The following is a 26,066-nucleotide window of genomic DNA, read 5'->3' as shown; positions in this document are numbered from 1 at the left end:
TGTAACCATCAAGTTAGAATATAAAGGGGAATATGGATTTAAAAAATATGTCAGGGGGCAGCTAGGTGGTGCTGTGGATAGAGCATCAGCCTTAAGTCAGAAGGACCTGAGTTCAAATCTGATCTCAAGACCCTTAACAGTTTCTAGCTGTGTGACCCTGGGCAAGTCATTTAACCCCAGTTGCCTCTGGTGGGGGGAAGATACTTCAGAGGAGCATTTGGTTTGGATAGATAAGGATAATTTAATGGGGAAAAAAAAAACAAGAGAATGCAATATTTCAGATGTGAAAAACTGTGAATATGCTGCAGAAGCTATATTTTGCTGTTAATAGTGAAGTCAAAAGAAAATGATACAAATTTTTAGGAGGAATAGATTAAGGTTGGTTTTGAATAGGTTCAATTTGAAATATTCATGGAACACTGAAGTAGTGGTATATTATAATTAGTTAAATAAATGAATCTAGATCTTCAAAGATAGTTCAATTGGACACTGAATACTAACAACTAATACTTGTTCATATATGGGATGTATATGCTTTTTAGTTGATAGTTTCTATGTAACTCCTTCAAATGTATTGTTAACTTAGCATTTTAAATAACAGGATTTGATTTTATAGAAATGTAGCTATATAACAAAACTGAATTTGGACTCAATTGTCCCAGATATCAGATAATGAGATTTTTAGGAACTAAATGTCATATACTATGGAAAAATATCTATATAATCAAAATTTTATGAATTCAAAGCACATTTATGAAGTGAAGTTTAGGAAAATCACTTTGACAACTGTGTGGACAATGTATTAAAATGGGGAAAGGCTTGAACTAAGTAGACCAGCCAGGAGGATTTTGCAATAGTAGAGGAGAGAAGTGATGACTAGGATGGTGGCAATATGACTGGAGAGGAAGAGATAAATTCAAAAGTAGAAATGACAAATTTTTACAACTGATTTATGTGAAGTAAAGGAGAATAAGGAATTAAAGATGATGCTAATGTCATGAATCTGGGCATCCTAGAAGGATGCTGGTGTTCTAATAAAAATGAGTAAATTTGATTAGTTCAGTTTTGAGTGGAAGAGAAGTTCTGTGGTAGGCATGTTGAGTTTGTGAGTTTGTGTTGTCTCTGGATTATAGAGTAAGAAGTTGATGACAGGATTTGAGCTCATTCAAGAAAATAAGACTTTATATACTGATCTATATGAAGATTATGATTGAAATCAAGGGAGGTATTGTATACAATCGAGTGTGTCAAGAGAAAATAAAAGTAAACCCAAGACAGGGTTGGTAGTATGCCTATTTTTATTAACTAATGAATCAATAAGGAGAATTAATGGCAATAGTCAGACAGCAGAACCAAGAAAGAACATTGTCACAGAAGAGATGGTATTTAGGCTAGTCATCACTATCGCATTAACAGAGAGTTCAAGTATAATAAGGATTGAGAAGAAGCTATTAGAATTGATGGTTAAGAAATCTTTGCTAATTTTGAAAAGACCAATTTCAATTGAGTCAAGAGGTCAATAGCCAGATTACAGAAAGAGAGCAAAAAAAGGGAGAGGACAGGACATGGAGACATGAAATGTATATGATTTTAAAAATTAATTTAAGTAAGAAAGGGAAAAGAGTTAAATGATGGAAGTTAGCAAGTATGTTGGGATCTACTGAGAGGTTTTTGAGTCTGGAGGAGACTTGTAGGTAGCAAGAAAGAAACCATTCTAGAGGGAAAAACAGAAAATTAGATAAAAAGAGAGGATGATAAGGAGGTATTCTGTTGGAGAGGATGTAAGAGAATTATATTGAGGATGCATATAAAAGAGTTGGCCTTAGTGAGGAGAAAGGCCCGGTTTTCATCAGAAAATGAATACAGAAGAAAATGATGGACAATACTTTCAGGGTTGTGAGACGAGAAGGAGAAGTTAGGTGAAAAGTAGAATAAAATTGAATTCTCAGTAGCAAGTCTTTATTTTTCTTTTATTTTTGGTTAATTATGAGGCAAATGTTTCAGCTAAGAAGAGAGGGTACTGAAGATTGATTTGGAAGAGCCAAGGTTGTAAAGAATGAAATAGAGCAATTGATATTAAACTTTTTGGCCTTTAGGCTTCTCTACACTAAAAAAAGTATTGATGATCCTCAAAGGAATTTCATTCATATGGGTTAGATATCAATATTTTTCATATTAGAAATTAATGTTTTCATATTATAAAAGTTTTAATTTAATTTTAAATTTGATTTACCCTAGAAGAGTTGTGGGACCCCACAGGTCCCCAAATCACAGTCTCTGAACCCCTGAGCTAGAGAAAAAATTAAAGAGAATAAAGAGATTCCCTTAATGTAGTGAGGACTCAATTGAGATTAGATAAAATAATTTGAGAATGTATCTATGTAGCACAGTTGCGATACTTTCCCAAATCCTTTTAGAAGCACAGAAATAGGAGCAGAGGAAGTAAATGGTGGGAGCAATCCAAAGTTGAGGTTTGGCATGGTTGGAGAAAGGAATTTGGGAGAAGAGGAGAGTGAAGAGTTGAATAGGATTAGTAAGTATTCATTATAGCCAGCCTGGATCAGGTCCATACTCTGCTATGATACTGCAGCCTCCACCTCTGGCTTGACATTCCTTCCCTAAGCGCCGATTTCTGATTAATGAATGTTTACAACTATCCTGTTTTAGACATACTACTCTACTGCAGAAATCTTCATATCCTCTCCTGCCAGCTCCGAGAATAGGTATTAGATACCTCAATGGGAGGACATGTCAATTAATTGTCTTATAGTTCTATTCATTATGCCTTTGATATTCCTGACTATAATACTCCTCTTTGGCCAGTACTTTCCTGTTTATGTCAAAATCTCCTGAGAATGTAAGCCCCTTGAGGGTAGGAACTGTTTTGCTTTTTATATTTATATTTCTAATTCTTTGCAACTACCTAGCATATAACACATGCTTTTTCATCCACTAGATCTTCATTCATTCACTAAGTAGTTGAGATTTGTAAGGGAGAAAAGTGTAGTGAGAACAAGGTGAAAGGCTTGGTAAAATATTTAGTATTAGTGAGGTGCCAGGTCTCGATTAAAAGACAAAGAATAGATTTGGGAGAGTAAGACATTTTTGATATTTTTTCCTTTTTTCTCAAAGAGGACTGTGACATCAGGAAGGTGGATACTATGACTTGGAGGTAAATTGGGTTTTAATGAGAGAGGGTTCTACAAAGTCACCAGCTATCTAGAGCTGTCTGTAGCTACCTGGATCAAGTGGCAATATATAGATCAGGAAGATTGCAAATGGCACTGGATGCAGTACCTTTTTAAGTTAAGTTCATTCCCAGGCATGGAAAAAGCTGGAATCATGAGTTAGTGATTAGATAGAGGAATATCCATATTTTTTTTTTACCAAGAAAAATGATCTTTTAAGGATAATGATTTGATAAAGTATTTGACTATCTTTGGATGTAGTTGTGATGGAGTAAAGAGAGAGGTCATGGGAGTTAAGCAAATTGAGGGAGTGGGAGTTAAGGTTATTTGAAACAACATCAACATGTATGTTAAAGTTCTCTAATATGAGAGTGGTAGTTGGAATGAATGAGGATACTGTAATCTCTATAATGAACTCCCTGGAAAGAAAAGTGTTCTAGGGATTGGTAGATTATAGCTACTAGAACCTGGATTATGTGATCAATTTGAGTAAAGGCCTATTAGAAAAGAAAGAGAGCTTGCTTGATGTTGGTGATAGAGTCAATGGAAGATGGCTTCTCTACAGGATCAATTGAATAAGATGTTATGAAAGAAGATGCAACTAACATTAGAAAGGTCTAGGTATAGTGTCACCCAGAAGGTACCAGATCTCAGTAAGTACCAGAAGATGACAAGAATGTGAATAGAAGTAATTCTAAAGTTAGGAGAAGTTTCTTAATTATAGAGCGTATTCTCCACATACAATAATGGAAGGGATAGGATAGTATTGAAATAAATGGGAATGAGAAAGTGAGCCAGAGAAATTGGAGGAGGTTCTGAGATTCAGCCTCACATTAATTATTTCCATTTTCAGTTCCCCTTTCCCTCTTTCCCTTCTTTCTTGAAAGAGGAAGGCTTGAAATCCTCATAGATCATTTCTTTCTCTTTCCTCCCAACCTAGTTAAAAGAAGAGTCTTCCATTATTATCACCATATGTTTGCTCTTTGTTGCTAGGGATTCAGAGAGGATTTTAATCTCAAGTGATATCATGCCCACAATTACAACAACATAGAAATGAAGGACACTATCATTTAGTCAGAGGGACAGAAAAAAGAGATCTAAATGTCAAGGTCCTGTATTTTGAGACAGTTATAAAACTATTAATAGAGATAGAAAAAATTAGTATCAGCTCAGTTTGCCTAAAGCTATCAAACTAGAATAGGAGAGCTCTACCTATTTAAACCTACAATTGAACCTTCAGGATTTGTTCAGGTCAGCATGACATTATGATTATCTTACTATTAGAAAGCAATTGGAATCCATTTTTGGCTTCATCTTTTATTTAGAAGGAACAGCCTTACCATATTAATGAAACTGAGGAAAGCAGTTTAAAGAGTGAATGACTGAGTTTAAATTGCTTTCTGAAAGAAAAAAAAAAAGGAAAATGGTATGGAAAAAAGTGCTCCATCAATTTAATCACTATTATCAAACTTGATTCTTGTGGACAAAGACTCTAGTAGGACCTGTTCGGTACTTATATCATTATGCCATTGTGGCCAATGACTCTATTCCTTCACCCATCCCCTCCATCATCACAGCAGCATGCTGCCAAGCATTTTATCTTTTTAAAACTTACTAAATTTGTAACAATACACATGTTATGGTATATTTCCATTAAGATTACAAACTGCATTTTTTCATAGGATTATGTACTTAGTTCTTGGACCCTTGCCTTACTTGTGATATGTCTTCAAGATGCCACAGACATTTTCTTACTTATCACTTTAACTGTTAGATTCTTTTTTTTTCCTCCTTTCTTGCTCTCCTCTCCCTTCCCCAACCTTATAACCCTCTCCATTGTGTCCCAATTTATCCTTTCTTTGTCAGTTTTACCTTGAGTGCACAAAGTGGTTCTTCTTGAAAGGAAAAGAGTGAACATATTATACAAATATTTTATTAATCACAAGCAGTCAGAAAGGTAACATGACTATCTGCACTAGAAAACACATAATTTTTTATGTGTTTATGTGGAAAGGAATTTTCCTTTCCATCTTATCTTTTTATTTTATTTAGCTTTTTATTTACAAACCATATGCATGTGTAATTGTTTCAGTGCTGACCCTTGCAAAACCTTCTGTTCCAAATTTCCCCCTCATTCTTCTCACCCCCTCCCCTAGATAGTATGTAGTACAATACATGTTATGTATGTTAAAATATCTGTTAAATGCAATATATGTATTCATATTTATACAGTTATCTTGCTGCACAAGAAAATTTGGATCTAGAAAAAAAATCTGAGAAGGAAAACAAAAATGCAAGCAAACAATAACAGGAAGAGTAAAAATTCTGTATTGTAGTTCACACTCAGTTTCCATAGTCCTCTCTTTGGGTGTAGATGGCTCTCTTAATTACTTAACAATTGGAACAGATCGTCTCATTGTTGAAGAGAGCCATGTCTATCAGAACCTGATCATCATACAGTCCTGTTGTTGCTGTATAAAATAATCTCCTGGTTCTGCTCATTACATTAGCATCAATTCATAGAAGTCTTTTCAGGCCTCTCTGAAATCATCCTGGTGATCATTTCTTACAGAACAATAATATTCCATAACATTCATATACCATAATTTATTCAGCCATTCTCCATTTGATGGGCATCCATTCAGTTTCCAATTTGTTGCCATTACAAAGAGACACAAACATTTTTGCACATGTAGGTCCCTTTCTCTCCTTTAAGATCTGTGGGATATAAGCCCAATAGTAACACTGCTGGGTCAAAGGGTATGTACAGTTTAATAACTTTTTGAGCATAGTTCCAAATTGCCTTCCAGAATGGTTGGATCCATTCACAGTTCCACCAACATTACATCAGAGTCCCAGTTTTCCCACATCGCCTCCAACATTTGTCATTATATTTTCCTGTCATCTTAGCTAATCTGAGAGTTATGTAGTAGTATCTCAGAGTTGTCTTAATTTGCATTTCTCTGGTCAATAGTAAGTTGGAGCACCTTTTCATATTACTAGAAATAATTTCAATTCCTTCATTTGAAAATTGTCTGTTCATATCTTTTGACTATTAATTGGAGAATGGCTTGATTTCTTATAAATTTGAGTCAATTCTCTATAGATTTTGGAAATGAGGCCTTTATCAGAACCTTTGAATGTAAAAATATTTTCCCAGTTTATTGTTTCCCTTCTAATCTAGTCTGCTTTAGTTTTGTTTGTACAAAAGCTTTTTAATTTGATATAATCAAAATTTTCTATTTTGTGATCAATAATGATCTCTAGTTCCTCTTTGGTCACAAATTCGTTCCTCCTCCACAGGTCTAAGAGGTAAACTATCTTATGTTCTTCTAATTTATTTACAATCTCATTCTTTATGTCTAGATCATAAACCCATTTTGACTTCATTTTGGTATATGGTGTTAAGTATGTGTCAATTCCTAATTTCTGCCATACTAGTTTCCAATTTTCCCAACAGTTTTTGTCAAATAGTGAATTCTTATCCCAAAAGCTGGGGTCTTTGGATTCATCAAACACTAGATTGCTAAAGATTGCCCTTTGTATTTCTTGCTGTTGTATTTTATTAGTGATGTATAAAAATGCTGATGATTTATGTGGATTTATTTAATTTCTTTTTAATAGAATCTCTGGGATTCTCTAAGTATACTATCATAACATCTACAGAGAGTGATAATTTGGTTTCCTCATTACCTACTCTAATTCCTTTAATCTCTTTTTTGTCTCTTATTGCCAAAGCTAGCATTTCTAATACAATATTGAATAGTAATGGTGATAGTGGGCAACCTTGTTTCACCTCTGATCTTATTGGAAATGGGTCCATTTTATCCCCATTACATATGATGCTTGCGGTTTTAAATAGATGCTACTGACTATTTTAAGGAAAAACCCATTTATTCCTCTACTCTCAAGTGTTTTTAATAGGAATGGATGTTGGATTTTATCAAATGCCTTTTCTGCACCTATTGAGATAATCATATGGTTTTTCTTAATTTGGTTATTGATATGGTCAATTATGCTAATAGTTTTCCTAAAATTGAGCCACCCCTACATTCCTGGTACAAATTCTACTGGGTCATGGTGTATTATCCAGGGGATGATTTTCAGTAATCTCTTTGCTAATATTTAGTTTAAGATTTTTGCATCAATATTCATTAGGGAGATTGGTCTATAATTTATTTTTCCACTCTTTTCATTCTACCTACTTTAAGTATCAATACCATGTCTGGGTCATAAAAGAAATTTGGTAGTAGTCCTTCATTCCCTATTTATTCAAACAGTTTATATAGAATTAGAGTTAATTATTCTTTAAATGTTTGGTAGAATTCACATGTAAATGCATCTAATCCTGGGGATTTTTTTCTTAGGGAGTCAATTAATAGCTTGTTCTATTTCCTTTTCTAAGATGGGACTATATAAGCAATTTACTTTCTTCTTGTTAATTTGGGCAGTCTATATTTTTGTGGGTATTTCTCCATTTCACTTAGATTATCAAATTTATTGGCATAAAGTTGGACAAAGTAACTTCTAATTATCTCTAATTTCATCTTCATTAGTGGAAATTTCTCCATTTTCATTTTTAAGAATAACAATTTGATTTTCCTCTTTCCTTTTTCTAATCAAATTTACTAAAGGTTTATCTATTTTGTGTTTTTTTTTCATAAAATCAATTCTTAGTTTTATTAATTAATTCAATAGTTTTTTTTAACTTTCAATTTTATTCTTCTCTCCTTTTATTTTTAGAATTTCAAATTTGGTAGTTGATTGGGGGTTTTTAATTTGCTATTTTTCTAGCTTTTTTAGTTGCCACCCAATTCTTTCACCTTCTCTTTCTCTATTTTATGCAAGTAAGCCTCTAGAGATATAAAATTTCCCCTTATTACTGCTTTGATTGCATCCCACACATTTTGGTATGTTGTCTCATTATTGTCATTCTCTTGGATGAAATTATTAATTGTGTCTATGATTTGCTGTTTCACCCATTCATACTTTAGGATGAGATTATTTAGTTTCCAATTACTTTTTCATCTATCTTACCCTGGTCTTTTATTGACTGTAATTTTTTTTGCATCGTGATCTGAAAAAAAAATTGCATTTACTATTTCCGCCTTTTTGCATTTGCTTTTAATATCTTTATGTACTAATAAATGGTCAATTTTTGTATAGGTTTCATGAACTGCTGAGAAGAAAGTGTACTCTTTTCTGTCTCCATTCAATTTTCTCCAAAGATCTATCACACCTAACTTTTCTAGTATTCTATTTACCTGTTTAACTTCTTTCTTATTTATTTTGTGCTTTGATTTATCTAGTTTTGAGAGAGCAACATTGCGATCTCCCACAGTTGTAGTTTTGCTGTCTATTTCTTCTTGCAGCTATCTTAACTTCTCCTTAAAAATTTAAATCCTATATCACTTGGTGCATATATGTTTAATATTGATATTGCTTCATTATCCTTTAGCAAGGGTATATTATATCTTTATAATGCCCTTCCTATCTCTTTTATTTAGTTCAACTTTTGCTTTTGCTTGATCTGAGATCAGATGGCTACTCCCATTTTTTTCTTTTTACTTTACCTGAAGCATAATAGATTTTGCTCCAGCCTTTTACCTTTACTCTGTATGTATCACCCTGCTTTAAATGTATTTCTTGTAAACAACATGTTGTAGGATTCTGGCTCTTAATCTAGTCTGCTATTTGCCTCCACTTTATGGGAGAGTTCACCCCATTCACTTTTACAGGTAAAACTGCTAATTCTGCATTTTTTGCCATCTTATTATCCCCAGATTACACTTTTCTCTTTCCTTTTCCCTTTTCCCTCCTCTCCAGTATTTAACTTATGAGCATTACTTGCCTCAAGTATTTCTCCTCCTTTAGAGTCCCTCCCCCTTTAGAGTACCTTTCTTTTCTTATATCTTTCTCCTACTATTTCAGTTTTCCCTTCTATTTAGGTTACCCCTTCCTTTTTTTTCCCTCCCACTTTTCAATAAGGTGAGCAAAGTTTCTCTATAACAAATATGTCTGATATTTTCTCTTTCAGACAAATCTGATCAGTGTAAGATCCACACAATGTTCATCTCTCTCTCCTTTCTTTCCCTTAAATATAATAGGTTTCCTTTGTCTCTTCATAAAATTTAATTTCTCTCATTTTACCTCCACTTTTCCCTTTTTCTGGAACTATCCTCTTTTCACTTCTAATTCCATTTTTATAACAATAAAATCAAATTATACATTTTCTCTCTATGTATACCCATAACAGAAATACAATTCTCAAGAGTTCTTTTTACCTTTTTATGCTTCTCATGAGTCCTATATTTGGAGGTCAGCTTTTTTATTTAGCTCTGGTCTTTTCATCAGAAATAAATGGAATTTACCTGTTTCCCTGAATGCCCATCTTCTTCCCTGAAAGGAAATGCTCAGTTTAGCAGGAAGGAAATGCTCAGTTTAGCAGGATAATTTATTCTTAGCTGCATTCCAAATTCCTTTGCCTTTTGGAATATCCAATTCTAGGTGCTTTAATCCTTTAAGGTGGAAGCTGCTAGATCCTGGGTAATCCTTATTATGGCTCCTCAGTATTTGAATTGTTTTTTTTCTGGCTGACCAATTTTTCTTTGGTCTGATAGTTCTAAAATTTAGTCATAAGATTCCTGGGCATTTTAATTTTGGGGTCTCTTTCAGGACTATTCTTTTAATGGCTATTTTACCTTCTAATTCTATGCAATCAGGGCAGCTCTCTTTGATTATTTCCTGAAAAATAGTGTCTAGGCTCTCTCTCTCTCTCTTTTTATCATGGTTTTCAAGGAGTCCAATAATCCTTAGATTGTTTGTCCTAGATCTATTTTTCAGGTCAGTTGTTTTTTCAAGTGTGTATTTTACTTTTTTTTTTTTTATTTTTTCTTCTTCTTCTTCTTCTTCTTCTTCTTCTTCTTCTTCTTCTTCTTCTTCTTCTTCTTCTTCTTTTTGGTTTTGCTTTATTGATTCTTGATATCTTATTGAGTCATTCATTTCCATTTCTTCAGTTTTGATTTTTAGTGAATTGCTTTCTTTAGTTACTTTTTTTTTTACTTCTTTTTATATTTGTTCAATTGAGTTTTTAAAATGAGTTGTTTTGTTTTATGAATTTTTTTTTCCATTTCACAAAATCTGTTTTTAAGGAGTTATTTTCTTTTTCCATTTTGCAAATTCTGTTTTCCTGGAAGTTATTTACCTTTTCCATTTCACAAATTCTGCTTTTCAGGGAGTTGTTTTCTTTTTCCATTTTGTCAAATCTATCTTTTAATGAATTATATACCTTTTCTAAAACCTATTGCAAACTTTTCCTTTCCCCATTTTTCTTCTAGCTCTCTTTTAATATCCTTTTTAATTTCTTCTTGTAGAGCCTTGTGAGATAGGGACCAGGTTAATTCACCTTTTAGGTCTTCATCTGGAGACAATCTGTTTTTAGTCTCCTCAGGGTTGAAATCTGTTATTGTCTTTCACCATAAAAATCTATGGTTAGTTCTCTTTGACTTTTTACTTATTATTTTTTTAAAATATTGGGATCTGCTTTTAGGGCAAGAGAGGTTTTACAAGGTTCCTCTACAAGCAGCTGCGAAGTGGCTACACTGGGATCATACTAACTCACTCCCAGAGCTGGGTGGGCGTGGTCAAGTCCCATGAGACTCTGACATTTCAGGATTCACTATTTACCTTTTGTATTTGTGTTGGATGTTTTTAACTTCTCTGCTGAACTACTGGTTTGCACCTAGGGCAGAGTAGCCAACACTGGTGTAGATTTCTCTCCATAGATTCTCTGCCAAGCAGAGTCTGTACCACTCCCACAGAGACAATACTCCACCCTGGTTTGCACAGCATGCGTTGGTGTGTATGTGCTGTCTGCCTGTACCGGGTCACCTCCCTCCATTCCCCAATTAAAACAGACATTTTTCTGGTGATCTCTGAAATTATTTTCTGCTGGTAATTTGTTGCACTCCCAATATTCATGGATTCTGCCAGTCCAGAACTAATGAGGCTAATTAGTTGAGGGTCATAGGAGAAGATCAGAAAGAAGCGCGTTTTCTTTCTGTCATATTTGTTCTGCCCCTAAAACACATAAATATTTATTCAATCTACTTATTAGTTCCTAAATGTGTTTGAAGAGAGGGGAAAATCTTTTCACAATTTGAAAAATATTAAATGACTGTTATTCTTATGAGAGGTGACACATTGATATTGTAAGATATATATATATATATATATATATATAGCTGATCTCAGAGCCTTTCATAAGAAAAGATTTTAATGAGATGGAAGAGAAGATTGTAAATAAAAATAATCATCAAAGTCAGAAGGGAAAGAACACCTTTAATTAATTTCAGTTTTGTTTTCCAGGGTGATCGTGGACTTCCAGGTTTTCCTGGTCAGCATGGGATGCCAGGATCAAAGGTTAAAGAAATATCTTTGAAGTTCCAAAAAATGTTCCTATTATTTTTTAAAATATTATTTAAATTACAAGTTAATTTAAAATATTAACTGCACTGATGTAAATGCTACTTTAGTCCAGAAATGGCAAGAAGTAATTGAGTTGAATGTTATTGCTTTTTGAAATTTGCAAAATCTTTTCACATAAACTATAGGAAAGCTAGTAATAAAATTTCTATTTATAATGTAAAATTCTTTAGCATTTGAAAGTTAATGAATGAGTCTCATGTAAATTTCTCAGAATCTTGACTCTGAAATGTATGGACTATGTGCTTGTGACTGGAAAGCCAACCATACTTCTATGACTTAGGTTTCTTTAAAAAATTCTGAAATCCAGAGCCATTATATTCATTTTTAGCAGTTTCATACTCAAATATTAGTCAATTATCACCTTTTCCTTTGTTTATATCAATATATAAACCTTCCAATATTTTTCAGCAATAACTTTTGTTATCTACTTTAATCATTATTTTCTTATTTTTCCTCCAACTTCTATATCATCATCTATCTAATAATGGAATACAGTAATGTAGATAATTACTTTTAAGGAAGCTAAATCAATGTACTCTCCCTTTAGTAATAGTTAGGAGATGCCAGTTTGATTTTAGTGAAAGAAATAACTTCATAGTGAAAGAAATAACTGAGTGGGTAGTGAAGAGGCCAACTTCATAAAAATACTGGATGTGAATAAGAGGCTATAGAGTCAGATAGGGCAGCCAACCGATTCTACACCAGGTTAAATGCTTGTTGGAAAACTCAGACAAATTAATGGATTCTTAATAATTAGCAGTGTCAATTAGCTATTAATGATTATATTTTTATTATTTTTGCATTATTACTCACTGGGGGATTATTCTATTTTCATTTCATATATTTTTGTTTCATATCTTAGTATATAAAGATGGTGCCTTATTTTAATTGGATGTTTAAAATTACATTTTTTTAAATTTAAGCAGCATGACAATTTATTAAACAGTATAATAAATCATTTCCCCCACAGAATATACATAGAGAATATAGATGCATATTTAAATATATATGCATGAATTATGCATATATTCTTAAATATATAACATGTATTACATGGCATGTTCATAAGTACCAAAATCGTTCAACAAATACGAATGGTTTAGGTTTATAAAGTTTTCAATCTATTTTTTTTCTAGAGCTAGATCTAAAAGATGGACATTGTGCCTTCATTTAATAACCTTATGTTTAAGCTGAAATTTGGAGAACCTGGAAGACAGATAGATATCATAATTCAAATACAAAATATGTTGAAATTTACAGTTGTTTTATGACAATTATTTATATTATAGTTAAGATATAAAAAATTCTTTTGTCCCTTTAGGGTGACATGGGACCCAAAGGAGAAAAAGGATCACCTGGATTTTATGGGAAAAAGGAAAGTATAAATCATAAACAAAACTATGCACATTTCCCTTTCCCTTCACCATAGTCTAGTGACAAGAATCATAGATTGAAGAAAGTAAATATAAAAATGATTTCTAGTTTAAATTGTCACATAAAATAATAACTTTATGAAAATTAATTTTTTTCATCTGCATCCTTGGGATTCTATTCTTTTCTCATCTTCAGATGTGACTTTAAAAATACAAGATGTGATTAATCATTTCTCTTATTCAATATCCTTGCTTATATTATTTATTCTTCAAAACACAGAGGTTTTTCCTTTCATCCTGCAAGTTAAAATGTATGTCTTGATACTTCCTTCCTCCTCACATTAGAGAATGGGATTTATCTGCAACATCTTTCCTACTTCTCTTTTATTTTATATATTTATACATAAATATATATTTATATATGCATATAATAATTGTATATATAATTATATATATTTATAAATATAATATAAATAATATATAAAAATTAAAAGGTGATATATGTATATATCACCCTTTAATCATTTCAGTAAATGTTTTTAATCTTCCTATAAAAAGCATGATTTAGATAATTTTCCCTGTCTTACTTTTAGTGTCAATTGTGTTATCATCACTATTCAGTACCCACAGACTGAGTATGCAAAGACAAAACTAGAATAGCTCTTATTTTTAAGAAATTCATGTAATACTGAGAAATCGTATCATACAGTTATTCTGGAAGGCAAAAACATGCAGGATTTTCATGATTTCTCTGGTTAATTATTAGCTAACTTGCTAAATTTAAATTTTGAAATTTTAAAAAATTTAGCATAATTAAAATTTAATATGTCTTTTTTTTTCACAATTAGGGTGCAAAAGGTGAAAAAGGAAATAGTGGTTTTCCAGGTCTTCCTGGACGTTCTGTAAGTTTGGAACAACTTTTCTTTATTTTACAAACTTTTTATCAGTCTATACATGCCTAAAATGTACTTGCCTTTTTTTTTTCAGGGAGAGCCTGGAAGAGATGGAAAGGATGGCTTAATGGGCAGTCAAGGATTCAAGGTATTAACAAAAATTTAATGATTCTTCTTTATAGAGGATAAGAGATGATCTATAAATTGGAAAATAAGTCTGATTCTATGGAACTTAGTTTAACAGTTGAACAATACAAAGAGAAGACTATATCAGAATTGCACATAATATTTTTTTATTGTTATGTATCAAGTGGCCTTTAGAAATCAATACAAAATCCTGTCATTTAAAGCATAATGCTTAGCATAGTACCTGGAACATAATAAACACTATAGAAATGTTAGCTATTACCCATTTTACTATCATCATTATTTCCTTTTACCCTCCCAACATTTTAGCCAAACTGTGCTACTTTCTGTTTCCCAGACATTACATTTCCTTTTCCACATATTTGCACAAATTTGTGACGTTTCTTCCTCCCTCCTGCCTCTAATAAACCTTTGCTTCCCTCACGAATCAGCTTGAATACCAGCTCATTTACTCGGTGTTTAGTAATTCTCACCATCCTATCACTTCCAGTTTTCTCTATTCTCTCAAATGTATTTACTTCTTTATAGTCACAATGTTCTCTGTTTTCTATAGCAAAACTATTCTTTTTTTGTCTCAGTCCCTGGCCAATGCATGCCCGTAAAATGCAGGCTTTGTGAGGAATATGATTGTTCTCCATTTTGATCTTTCTATCCTGAGGATATTATTTGCACATAGTAGATTTTTAATACATAATAATAATGATTAAGCATACCATATGTTTGTGTGCAACCAAATATAGATATGTGATTAATCATGATGACTGTGTTAAGTAACTATTATGAAAAGCACAGAAAAAGACCTAGAAAAAAAAAGACTCTGTGTGTGTGTGTGTGTGTGTGTGTGTGTGTGTGTAAAATCTCACATTACCTATATCAACCAAGAGTTGTTACCCTAGATCTGTGCATACATTTTTGGAGGTCCTTGAACTTCAAGGGGGAAAAATCATGTTTTTATTTTCATTAACCTCTGTCTGACCTAATTTTTACTTTTCTCTGGTTTTTGTTTTTGTGTATGTGTGTGCGTGTGTGTTTTATTTATTGTCTAGGTCCAGAAATTTCACCAGATCGCCAAATGCCATAGCACACACAAAAAGCTTAACAACTCTGATATTCATAGGGATATTCACAGATGAATTTATATATTTTATTGAAGTGATATAACTTAAATGAAATAGCATTTCCCATTATGTCTGATTAAATAGATTATTCCACAGGAACATCTTCTAAATCCTTTTCTAAGTATAAATTAAGGCACTCATACAAAGAAGGGCATATGGAATTTTAAAAAATCTGGGCTGGGATACATAAAATTAAATTATGTCTGCAACAGAGTGAATGAATGTTTTTTAGTGGCTGCATTTTTCACTATAGATATAGTATTAAGGAGAGATGATTTGGGATAGGATAGATCATACAAATTAATTTCTTATCCTGTTAATTTTAATCAAGAAAGCAACATCAAAATGGAAAACAAAATTTAATATTTGTTCAAAATTCAAATTGTTCAAAATATTAAATTTTGTTAAAAAAAATGATTATCCCACCTTTGTGGATGTGGTTTTTAGTTCTGAGGATAAGCAAAATTATTCCCTTCTGCGTTCACTTAGAAGTAATTTAGTAAGCAAGAAAATTCATAGTATAAAACGATTGCAAGTTATGGCAGAGAAGTCATTTGAAATCCCATCATTTTCCAAGTGCAGGAAAAAATATCTACCTGTTGGCTTAGTTTTCTTTATAAGTCAAGGATCATCTTTTAATTGGTCTTAAGCTTAAAAAATTATACATCATTTATATTTATGTTCAATGTTAGTTTTCTAATAAAGAATTTCATTAAAATAATACAAGTATATACAACAGATGTAAAGGTCTATCAATCTTGATAGTTCTAAGACATGAAATGATATATTTTTAATCTTTGCCTTAGAGTGATCTTTCAGAAAAGTAAAAAATATTAGAGTAGAGAATCAATTTTGGATAGTTAAAACAAATGATAGTTAAATATCAAAATTTTTGTAACATTCATTTATCTTAGTTGTAGATGAGAAGGATTTCCTAAACTATGAATTTTCAATACCTGGCCTCTGGTATGTTGTAGATAAGTTTTCAACTTGATAAATAAATCCTGTGGTAAGATAAAAATGAAAACAATATATTTATTTAATAGGGAAGAGAGGGTCTTCTACTAAATTCAATTATAGCTTCATGGTTAGTAAACCACTCCTTCTACTCTAATTTAGAATGTTGTCATGACCACAAACTGAATTACTGCCAATCCCTTTATTTTTTTTGTGGTAAAGTCCCAAAGACCACAGGATGAAAGAAAACATATAATGTGATTTTCACATGTCTGCTTTTGGTTAAATTTCTTTTTTTCTCCCTAATCTATTGTGGAATGAGTCATTTCACAACATTAGATGCCGAAATTTGATTTGGAGATAATTTTTATCATAAAATGTTCTAAAGAATCTTAACATAAAAAAAGGCAATTAAGTAACAGAAATAGCAAATAATAAATTGGCAAATGGAAATATGCTTTGATGTTAAACATCAATCATCCAAATTTACAAGCTTCAGTTCTACTTAGAATATCATATTCCATTGGTTAATTATGCTTTCTTCTCTTAGATATATTACATATATCATGATAGCCACAAAGAGGGCTTACTGCATCACATATTTAGAACTAGAAAGGCCTTAAATGCCATATAAGTCAACTTTATTTTACATATGCGGGTACGAGACCACTACCTTCTTGTGAAACTTAACTTTGAATTCTTTGGTAAAATATGCCTTTTATAACAATTGAAAAAGAAAAAAATAGAAATAGGATCATAGAGGTAGCTCTAGAAAGGATCTTAAAGACTATCAAGTCTAATATTTTAATTTTACAAATTAAGAAACTAAGTCCCAGAGAGTTTAAATTACTTGCTCAAGGTCAAACCCAAATAATAGAATTAAAACAGGTATTTGTCCTCAAATCAAGTGTTTTTGCATTTTTTCTGCATTTCTAGCACTTACCATAGTCTCTGACATATAATATGCACTTAATTAGACATTTATTGACTGATTGACTGTACCATATTGGTACTATTACATATTTTTGGACATTTTTAAGATTGTCAAAATTTTATGTTCTATTATATATAAAGTGAGAATAGTAATATATACTTTAGAGGAAAAAAAGCAATCATTCTTTGATTTACTGAGGCAACTTTTTAGAATTGGACAGTCCTGCTACATTATATTTTGATGAGTTGAATGTGATGTCAGGAAAATACATGTGACATTTATTATTGAGCCAAACTTTCTTAATCTCAACTTTCTCATATGAAAAATGGTTTCAATCATATATGACACAAGGTTGTGAGAATGAAATGTACTACTCTGTGGTTGTAGTTCATTTATTTCAGTTATGTCATAGTCTCTGTGTTCTTATTTGGGTTTTCTTGGAAAAGATCCTGAAGTGGTTTGCCATTTCCTTCTCCAGTTTATTTTATATATCAGGAAACTGAGGCAAACAGGGTTAAATGACTTGTCTAGGGTCACCAGATACTAAGTGTCTGAGGCCAGATTTGAACTCATGTCTTCATCACTCACAGAGAAGAGGATGCATAAGATATAAAAGATATAATTACTACCTTCTTGGAATTTGCAATGGGAGAGAAATAAGAAGGATGAAAAATACTGAATCAATATAGTGAGTTCTAGATGGTGTGGTGGACATTCATTAAAAAATTTTATCGGTGTTATACTAAGGGCATGAGGAATCAGGAGATGTATCATGAAAGATGGAAACCAAACTGTATATGGAAAGATGAGCAGTTTATGTGGTCAATTGTCAATTATATTTACTGGTAATATCTTAAGTTTTATATTCAAGTGAAATTACTGCAAGGTGGTATAGTATAACTTTACTAACCATGTCTCATAAAATGAGAGGGTTAGCATAAATGATTTTTAAGGCCCATTCTAGATCTGTTTTATGATTCTTAAACTTAATTATAACATATAATAATAATTATTATTATAAATATAATTATGTACACATGTATGCATATATTTAATGTTTTAGAGACATTTCATTTGACCTAAAATAACTAGTATTATATAAGTTCCTTGAAGGCAAAAATCATCTAGTTTTTGTCTTTAGATTGCTAAGATTCTAGCAATTATTTATTCAATGCCTATATGTTTAGAATACCTTTTACAAGTCAGCATTTACTAAATGACTTGAATTGCAGAATACTCTGAAGTAAGTAGTGCAGCTATTACCATTCACATTTTGTGAGAAAAGAAACTCATAAAGAGGTTAGGTGATTTGTTCAAGTACAAACACATAGTGGTGTTGTGGCTTTCAAATGCACATTTACTTACTCATATAAAAAGCAATCATTGAATTACTTTCCATGGTGTCATAATTGTATCTTCTAAATTTCATTTTTAGTCAAATATAACTGATTTCAATGGCTCATATTTTTGTTCTCTTTGCTTGATTTTTAACGTATCAATTGAGAAAAAAAGGAATATTAGGCATGAAAAATGAAGGGGAAAAGACTGCCTTTCTTCTTTCTTTCCTCCCTTCTCTCTCCCTCCCTTTCTTCCTTCCTTTCTTCCTTCCTACCTACCTTTTCCTTCCTTCCTATCTTTTCCTTCCTGTGATTTAATTCTTTAAAAAATAATTTTGACAGAAAAATTTCAATATAAAAAGTTGCACCTGACAATAGTAGTGGCTAGAATGTATTAATTGTTCAGTTAACTAGCTGTGACTAATAAATTAGGCTCAAAATGACTCAGTATAAGGCAATCATTCCTTTATTGCCTATAGCCTTAATTCCTATCACACTGCTTTGATTTCTCGTTGGTCTAAATTTTTAAATGTTTAGCTTTCAAATTAAGTGATTCCTGACTAGTACTTTTATTGATTTATCCAAATCTGCTATTTCCTTTCCTTGCATAGGTTCATATTTCTTCCAATTGAATCATGAAAATGTCAGTAACTTGCCTGTTTTCTCCCACTAACCAAATTATTTTACAGGAATGCATTATTCAGTTATCTCAGTTTCCATACTATTGTATCCTATTTATAAATAAAGCTGCACCAGATGAAATGTTCAGCTTCAATAAAATTTTGTCATACTAGTGAACTATGAGAGAAATCCATTCCTATATAGTGTGACATACAGTGTGGGTATAGTATAACTAAAAAGGCTTTTAAAAATAATGCTTGTCATTGCTAAAAATTTATTGGGCCTTCCCACTCTGTTATGCTATTTATAAGTTCTTGATACTTGGATGAGAACATGAAATTAAGGATGAAACTGTTTTAAGTACAGTTCAGAAAATATTAAATCTGGGATATATATTTAGAATTTTTGTCTGATGAATAAACTTGTTTCAAGATAGGAGCTTAATTTGAATATATATTCTGTGATGATTTTTTTTTTTTTTTAGTTCTGGAACATAAGGTATTTGCAAAATAAAATGCCTTCATTCTTTCTATCTTTCCATTTCCTCTAAAGGAGAACAAAAACAAAACAAATAAATGCTTCTTCAGCCTGCCACAAATATGGCATAATTGTTTGCAGTTAGGGTGGTATGTTACATTTCTGTTCTTTGAATGCCAAAATGCAAACAGACAAATAAACATGATGCTTGCTGGTTGTCATAGTTTGAAGAATTTTTTTTGTGTACGTGATTTTTGTTTCGTCATTTTGTTTCTAAAGCCCCTACTTTTCATGAGGGTAGTTTTTAAGACAACAGTGATTTGTGAGCAAAGGTGATCAATTCTCAATTCAAAATAAAATATCCTAGATTGATTAGGAAATTCATTTTTAGAATACATACATATGGATTCAAAATAAGATAAAAAATTATCTGCGTGTAATAATTTGGTCAAAAATCAAAATGTTAGGAACTGATTTAAAAATATGTAGATTCCCTTGGCTTCACAACATAAAATAATAGTCTTTATTATAGTTTCAAAAACTAGTCACATGTTAAATGAACTATGTGCTTTGCTTGATCTGTGAACTTTTTGAATCCTTTGTAATAGTCCTTTGTAATAACTGAATGTCAATTGACATTCATATATTACTTTGTGGAAGAATGTATGTATTAAAACAATTGTTTCAATACCCATGAAGGCAGCTGAAGCAGACATTACCGAGTGCCTAGAGCTTGATCCATCATCAGACTCAAAGATCATGTATTACATTCTGGGTCACACGATTTGTCTTGATTTTTGTCTTGCTTCTAGGCTTTGATGATTCTGAAACGGAGAGTAAGCCTGGTAATTTTGTGCAACTCTGCCTCACTTGAACCCAATTAATGTGCAAGTTAAGATATCACCTGTGATGTCATTGACTCTTTTTAAAAAACAAAGTACAAAGAACAACAACAGTTTATTACTTTATGCCAAGTGGTGTGTTAAATGACTGCTATTGTTTGCCCTTCATTCTGGAAGAGGACTATGACATCAGGGAGGGGGTGCCATGACATGCAAGTGAATTGGATTTAAATGAGGGAGGGCTGTGCAAGGTCACCTGCCTTACTATCCCTTCCAGAGTCATCTGGATCCAGTGGCAAAATACAGATCAAGACTACTGAAGAGGTCCCTGAATGAAATGGGAGACCATGGCCTTTTTAAGCAGTCTTCAACAGGTCTCAGTTTGACTGAGGCTATACTTGTTCAGTGATTAAGGCAAGGCAGCAATTGAGACAAAGAATATCCTCTTTCACCTGGTCTAAAAAATATAAATAAATGAATAAATGAATGAATGAATTGGGAGGGGAAGACCTCAGGGTTTCTGGCCAAAGCAGTGCTAAATGATAGAAATATGTAAGCAAAAAAACTGCCCCTAAGAAGCTTATATTCTAATAAGGGAAGACAGGAGGACAATAGTTTGGTACAGGTACTTGATAGAGCTGATTTATTTCATTCATTTGAAAACGTGTCTTATAAATATATTAAATACCTCTTTCTACATTCCAGGCTTTTTGTATCTTATTTCCCAATACATATGTTCATTCCATTGATACTGGCCTCCTTGCAGTTCCACATATAAGAAACTCCATCTCTTGACTCTGGGCATTTTTGATGACTGTCTCCCAAGCCTGGAACATTGTCCTTCCTCTGTTCCCCTCACTCATATCCCTATTTTCCTTTAAGTTCTATCTTTTCAAGAAAGCTTTCCCAATCCCTCCTAATTCTTCCCTCTCTTAATTATTTCTCTTTAAAAAAAAATAAGTCTTCTACATTCTAACTTTTTTACAGGAAGCCTTTTCCAACCCTTCTTAATTTTTCCTTTTTCAATTATATCCTATTCTTCCTTCATAAATAGCTTACTTTGTATATTTGAGAATGTTTGCATGTATTTCCATGCTGCCTTCCCTATTACATTGAGAGCTTCTTTAGGATGAGGACAGTCTTTTGCCTTTTTCCATCCTCAGCACTTAGCATAGTGTCTGACACATAGTAGGTGCTTAATAAATGTTGATTTATTGATTGACTTTTTTAGATAACTTAGATGGTAACTCATCAAAAACTTTATAGCTAATTAGAATAGCAAGAATAAATCAAAATGGTATCGTCTTAATAATAATTCCTTAATAAAGAAAGGAATTAGATTTATGATTTCATAGACATGAATAAGAAAAGTCTCTTTACCAATGTAGGTCTTTCTCTGCACTGCAAAGTCTTAGAGAATTGCTTGGATTGAATGACATACAAGTAGTGTATGTCAGAAGAAAGACTTGAAGCCAGATCCTGACATTGAAGCCAGTTTTCTATCTGTTTTGTTATGTTATCTCTCACTTGACATTTGTCAGCTGGACTGGAACTGGCCTCTAACTTGTGGATGGCTGAAGTCAAACAGAACAGGCTAGAAGCAGAAAAGTAAAGCATCAAACAGAAGTTTAATTAATTTCAAAGTGAGGAAAAAAAATTGTAAATATAAGTCCTCCTGAAAAGGAGGACTTAACATGGTGGGATAAAGGCAATATTTTATATACATAAGGGCTAAATCATGACATAATCATTCTTAGGTTTTAGGAAATACTTCTCATCACAGGATCATGTGTGATCAGTGCAGGAATTTTTGAGTCCTGTGGGAACAATCTCCAAGTTGATAGTCTTACAGTGGATACAGAACCAGAGTAAGGATAACATTAGCTGGTTCACTTCACTTAGCAGTTACAAGAAACAGAGATTATGAGCATGTCAAGAGAGGTCACCTACTTCTGATTCTCAGGTCCCTGGGAAATAGGGGAAACTCTCTCAGTGAATATCTGATTCTGGTCAAAGCAATATACTTTGCCAAAGGGAGACATTATTTCAGAGAGCAAAGAATTTTTGCTTGCTAGGCCTCTCAGGTCTGGGAGAATAGGATGTTTCCAAATATTTTGATGTATTAATCTTGAGTCAAATATTTAAAAATTAAAAAACTTTGAGTCAATATAATATTACCAGCTATTAATCATAAGGCCTTTTCTAACCTTTTGTTTTACTGAAATCTCTTTGCATGTTTTGTGCATCCTTTGAATTTACTTTTATATGTATCCCCTCAGTTGTTGTTGTATCACCTCAGTACAATGAAAACTCTTAAAAGATAGCAATGGTTACCCATATGGAGTTTCTTTTGTATCCAAGCATTAGTACAATGTCTAGTTTTGTGTACAACATAAATGCTTTGTGCTTATTAAATTGATCTAATTGGTTTATCAATCAGTCAACAGATAATTTCACCTAATATGCATTGAACACTATGATAGGTATTGGGAATACAAAGACCAAAATAGCAATAGTCCCTCATCTCAAGGCGTTTACATTGTCCCAAAGAGAAAAACAAAACAAAAACATGTGTTAAGTGTATTTAAAGCATATTCAAAACAAATATATAAATGCAATATTGTTGTTATTATTCATCTTTCTCAGAGAGGACCAATGACATCATAAGGGTGATAATTTGATCTGTACATGAATTGGATTTGTGAGATGGGGGCTGCCTAAAGTTATCAGTCATTGAAGTCTAGTAATAAGATATTTTGAGGTGAAGCCACTTAGTATCAATAGGTGATAAGGAAAGACCTCATGTTGAACTGAGCACAGCAGAAAACTAGGGAGTTTAAGAGGCAGAGATATAAGGAGGAGAAGCAGGCAGTGATAGAAGAAAGCAGGAGAGATGGATATATGAGGAATAGCAGAATGCAGGAAACATATAATTAGTTATAATATTTGTGACATTTACAATGAAAATGCGGAGTAGCTCATTGTATTTACATTCAGAAATTTGAGTATAAATAACCACAGTCTGCTGTGCTTAATAACTGCTATTATCTGTTTTATTATAGGATATTAAGTAGTAATTTGGATAATCAAAGTGTGGTAATTTTGCAATACTGTAAATGTGTTTGTTTTCTGAGTATAAACCAATCAATGATGATAATTCTAATAGAGTTTTAAAAATCATATTATTTGTTACTCTCTGTTCCACATCATAAAGATTACCTTGAAATGACTTTTCTATTTGTCCTTTGTCATATAACTTAAAAGGGAGAAACAGGACAACAAGGTGCTCCAGGACCAGAAGGCCAACGAGGAGAACCTGTGAGTACCTTTGAATTCAGCTATTGTAACTCAAGGCTCTGTTGTTACTGCATTATTGTTTTATTGTATAATCTGAAATTTTGTTCTGTAAAAATCAAAATTATAATAATTAATATATTTGAATTTATATAACTCTAGCTTAAAACTATAAGGACCAAGTTTGCTGTACATGCATACCTTGAATCCAATTTCCTTTCCAATTATTCAAATGGATCCATGAATTTATTCATCCATAAGTTCTCTCCAATAATGCAAATTGTAAGCCTATCCTTTTAGAATCTTGTCCAGGTTCTATTAAAAGTTCATTGTGGAATAGTGGGAGGTAGGGTGGTCCATCCAAAATATTGAAAGTCTTCCTCAATTTATTCCAAAGTCTAGGATACAACTGAAACAACCTTCTTGTCTGTTATTCTTGCCATATTTTTTTTTGTCTATTATTTTTGTCATATAATTCTTTTTATTTAAATAACTCTTTATTGACAAAACCCATGCCAGGGTAATTTTTTGCAGCATTATCCTTTGTACTCTCTTCTGTTCTGATTTTTCCCCTCCCTTCCTCCACTCCCTCCCCCAGATGGCAAGCGTGTTAAATAGGTTACAGTATATCCTAGATAAAATATATGTGTGCAGAACCGAACAGTTCTCTTGTTGCACAAGGAGAATTGGATTCAGAAGGTCTAAATTACTGGGGAAGAAAAACAAAAATGCAAGCAGTTTATATTCATTTCCCAGTGTTCTTTTTTTAGGTGTAGCTGCTTCTGTCCATCCTTGATCAATTGAAACTGAATTATAACTCTTTATCAAAGAAATCCACTTCCATCAGAATACATCCTCAAACAGTATCGTTGTTGAGGTATATAATGATCTCCTGGTTTTGCTCATTTCACTTAGCATCAGTTCATGTAAATCTCTCCAGTCCTCTCTGTATTCATCCTGCTGGTCATTTCTTACAGAACAATAATATTTCATAACGTTAATATACCACAATTTACTCAACCATTCTCCAGCTGAAGGGCATCCATTCATTTTCCAGCTTCTAGCCACTACAAACAGGGCTGCCACAAACATTTTGGTACATACAGGTCCCTTTCCCTTCTTTAGTATCTCTTTGGGGTATAAACCCAATAGAAACATTGCTGGATCAAAGGGTATGCACAGTTTGATAACGTTTTGAGCATAGTTCCAAATTGCTCTTCAGAATGGCTGGATGTGTTCACAATTCCACCAACAATGTATCAGTGTCCCTGTTTTCCCACATCCCCTCCAACATTATCTTTCCCTGTCATTCTAGCCAATCTGACAGATGTGTAGTGGTATCTCAGAGTTGTCTTAATTTGCATTTCTCTGATTAATAATGATTTGGAGCATATTTTCATATGGTTATAAATAGTTTTAATTTCTTCGTCTGAGAATTGTCTTTTCATATCTTTTGACCATTTATCAATTGGAGAATGGCCTGATTTCTTATAAATTAGAGTCAATTCTCTATATATTTTGGAAATGAGACCTTTATCAGAACCTTTGATTGTAAAACTGTTTTCCCAGTTTATTGTTTCCCTTCTAATCTTGTCTGCATTAGTTTTGTTTGTACAAAAACTTTTCAATTTGATATAATCAAAATTTTCTATTTTGTGGTCAGTAGTGATCTCTAGTTCTTCTTTGGTCATAAATTCCTCCCTCTTCCACAGGTCTGAGAGGTAAACTATCCTATGCTCTTCCAGTTTATTTATAATCTTATTCTTTATGCCTAGGTGATGAACCCATTTTGACCTTATCTTGGTGTACGGTGTTAAGTGTGGGTCAATGCCTAGTTTCTGCCATACTAATTTCCAATTCTCCCAGCAATTTTTGTCAAATAATGCATTTTTATCCCAAAAACTGGGGTCTTTGGGTTTGTCAAACACTAGATTATTAAAGTTATTGGCTGTTTTGTCCTTTGAACCTAACCTTTTCCATTGATCAACTAGTCTATTTCTTAGCCAATACCAGATGGTTTTAGTAACTGCTGCTTTATAATATAATTTTAGATCTGGTACAGCTAGGCCACCTTCATTTGATTTTTTTCATTAATTCCCTTGAAATTCTTGTCCTTTTGTTTTTCCATATGAACTTTGTTGTTATTTTTTCTAGGTCATCAAAATAGTTTTTTGGGAGTCTGATTGGTATAGCGCTAAATAAATAGATTAGTTTAGGTAATATTCTCATCTTTATTATATTTGCTCACCCAAGAGAATTTAATATTTTTCCAATTGGTTAGATCAGACTTAATTTGTGTGGAGAGTGTTTTGTAGTTTTGCTCATAAAGTTTCTGATTTTCCCTTGGCAAATAGATTCCTAAATATTTTATACAATCAGTAGATACTTTAAATGGAAT

The 26,066-nt window shown here is 32.4% G+C and overlaps 1 protein-coding gene across 1 annotated transcript in view; it reads left to right on the top strand.

Annotated features, from left to right (window-relative positions):
- COL21A1 (collagen type XXI alpha 1 chain) overlaps nucleotides 1–26,066 on the top strand; it is a 245,391-nt gene that overhangs the window by 160,502 nt on the left and 58,823 nt on the right. The window contains exons 13-17 of the mRNA XM_051997183.1: nucleotides 11,556–11,609; nucleotides 12,997–13,051; nucleotides 13,898–13,950; nucleotides 14,036–14,089; nucleotides 23,639–23,692. Of these exons, the coding sequence (XP_051853143.1) occupies nucleotides 11,556–11,609; nucleotides 12,997–13,051; nucleotides 13,898–13,950; nucleotides 14,036–14,089; nucleotides 23,639–23,692 (270 nt within the window). The remainder of the gene's footprint in view (nucleotides 1–11,555; nucleotides 11,610–12,996; nucleotides 13,052–13,897; nucleotides 13,951–14,035; nucleotides 14,090–23,638; nucleotides 23,693–26,066) is intronic.

The sequence above is a fragment of the Antechinus flavipes genome, chromosome 4 (genome assembly GCF_016432865.1).
Source record: "Antechinus flavipes isolate AdamAnt ecotype Samford, QLD, Australia chromosome 4, AdamAnt_v2, whole genome shotgun sequence".
Taxonomy (NCBI): domain Eukaryota; kingdom Metazoa; phylum Chordata; class Mammalia; order Dasyuromorphia; family Dasyuridae; genus Antechinus; species Antechinus flavipes.
This window is presented reverse-complemented; position numbering and strand designations above follow the sequence as displayed.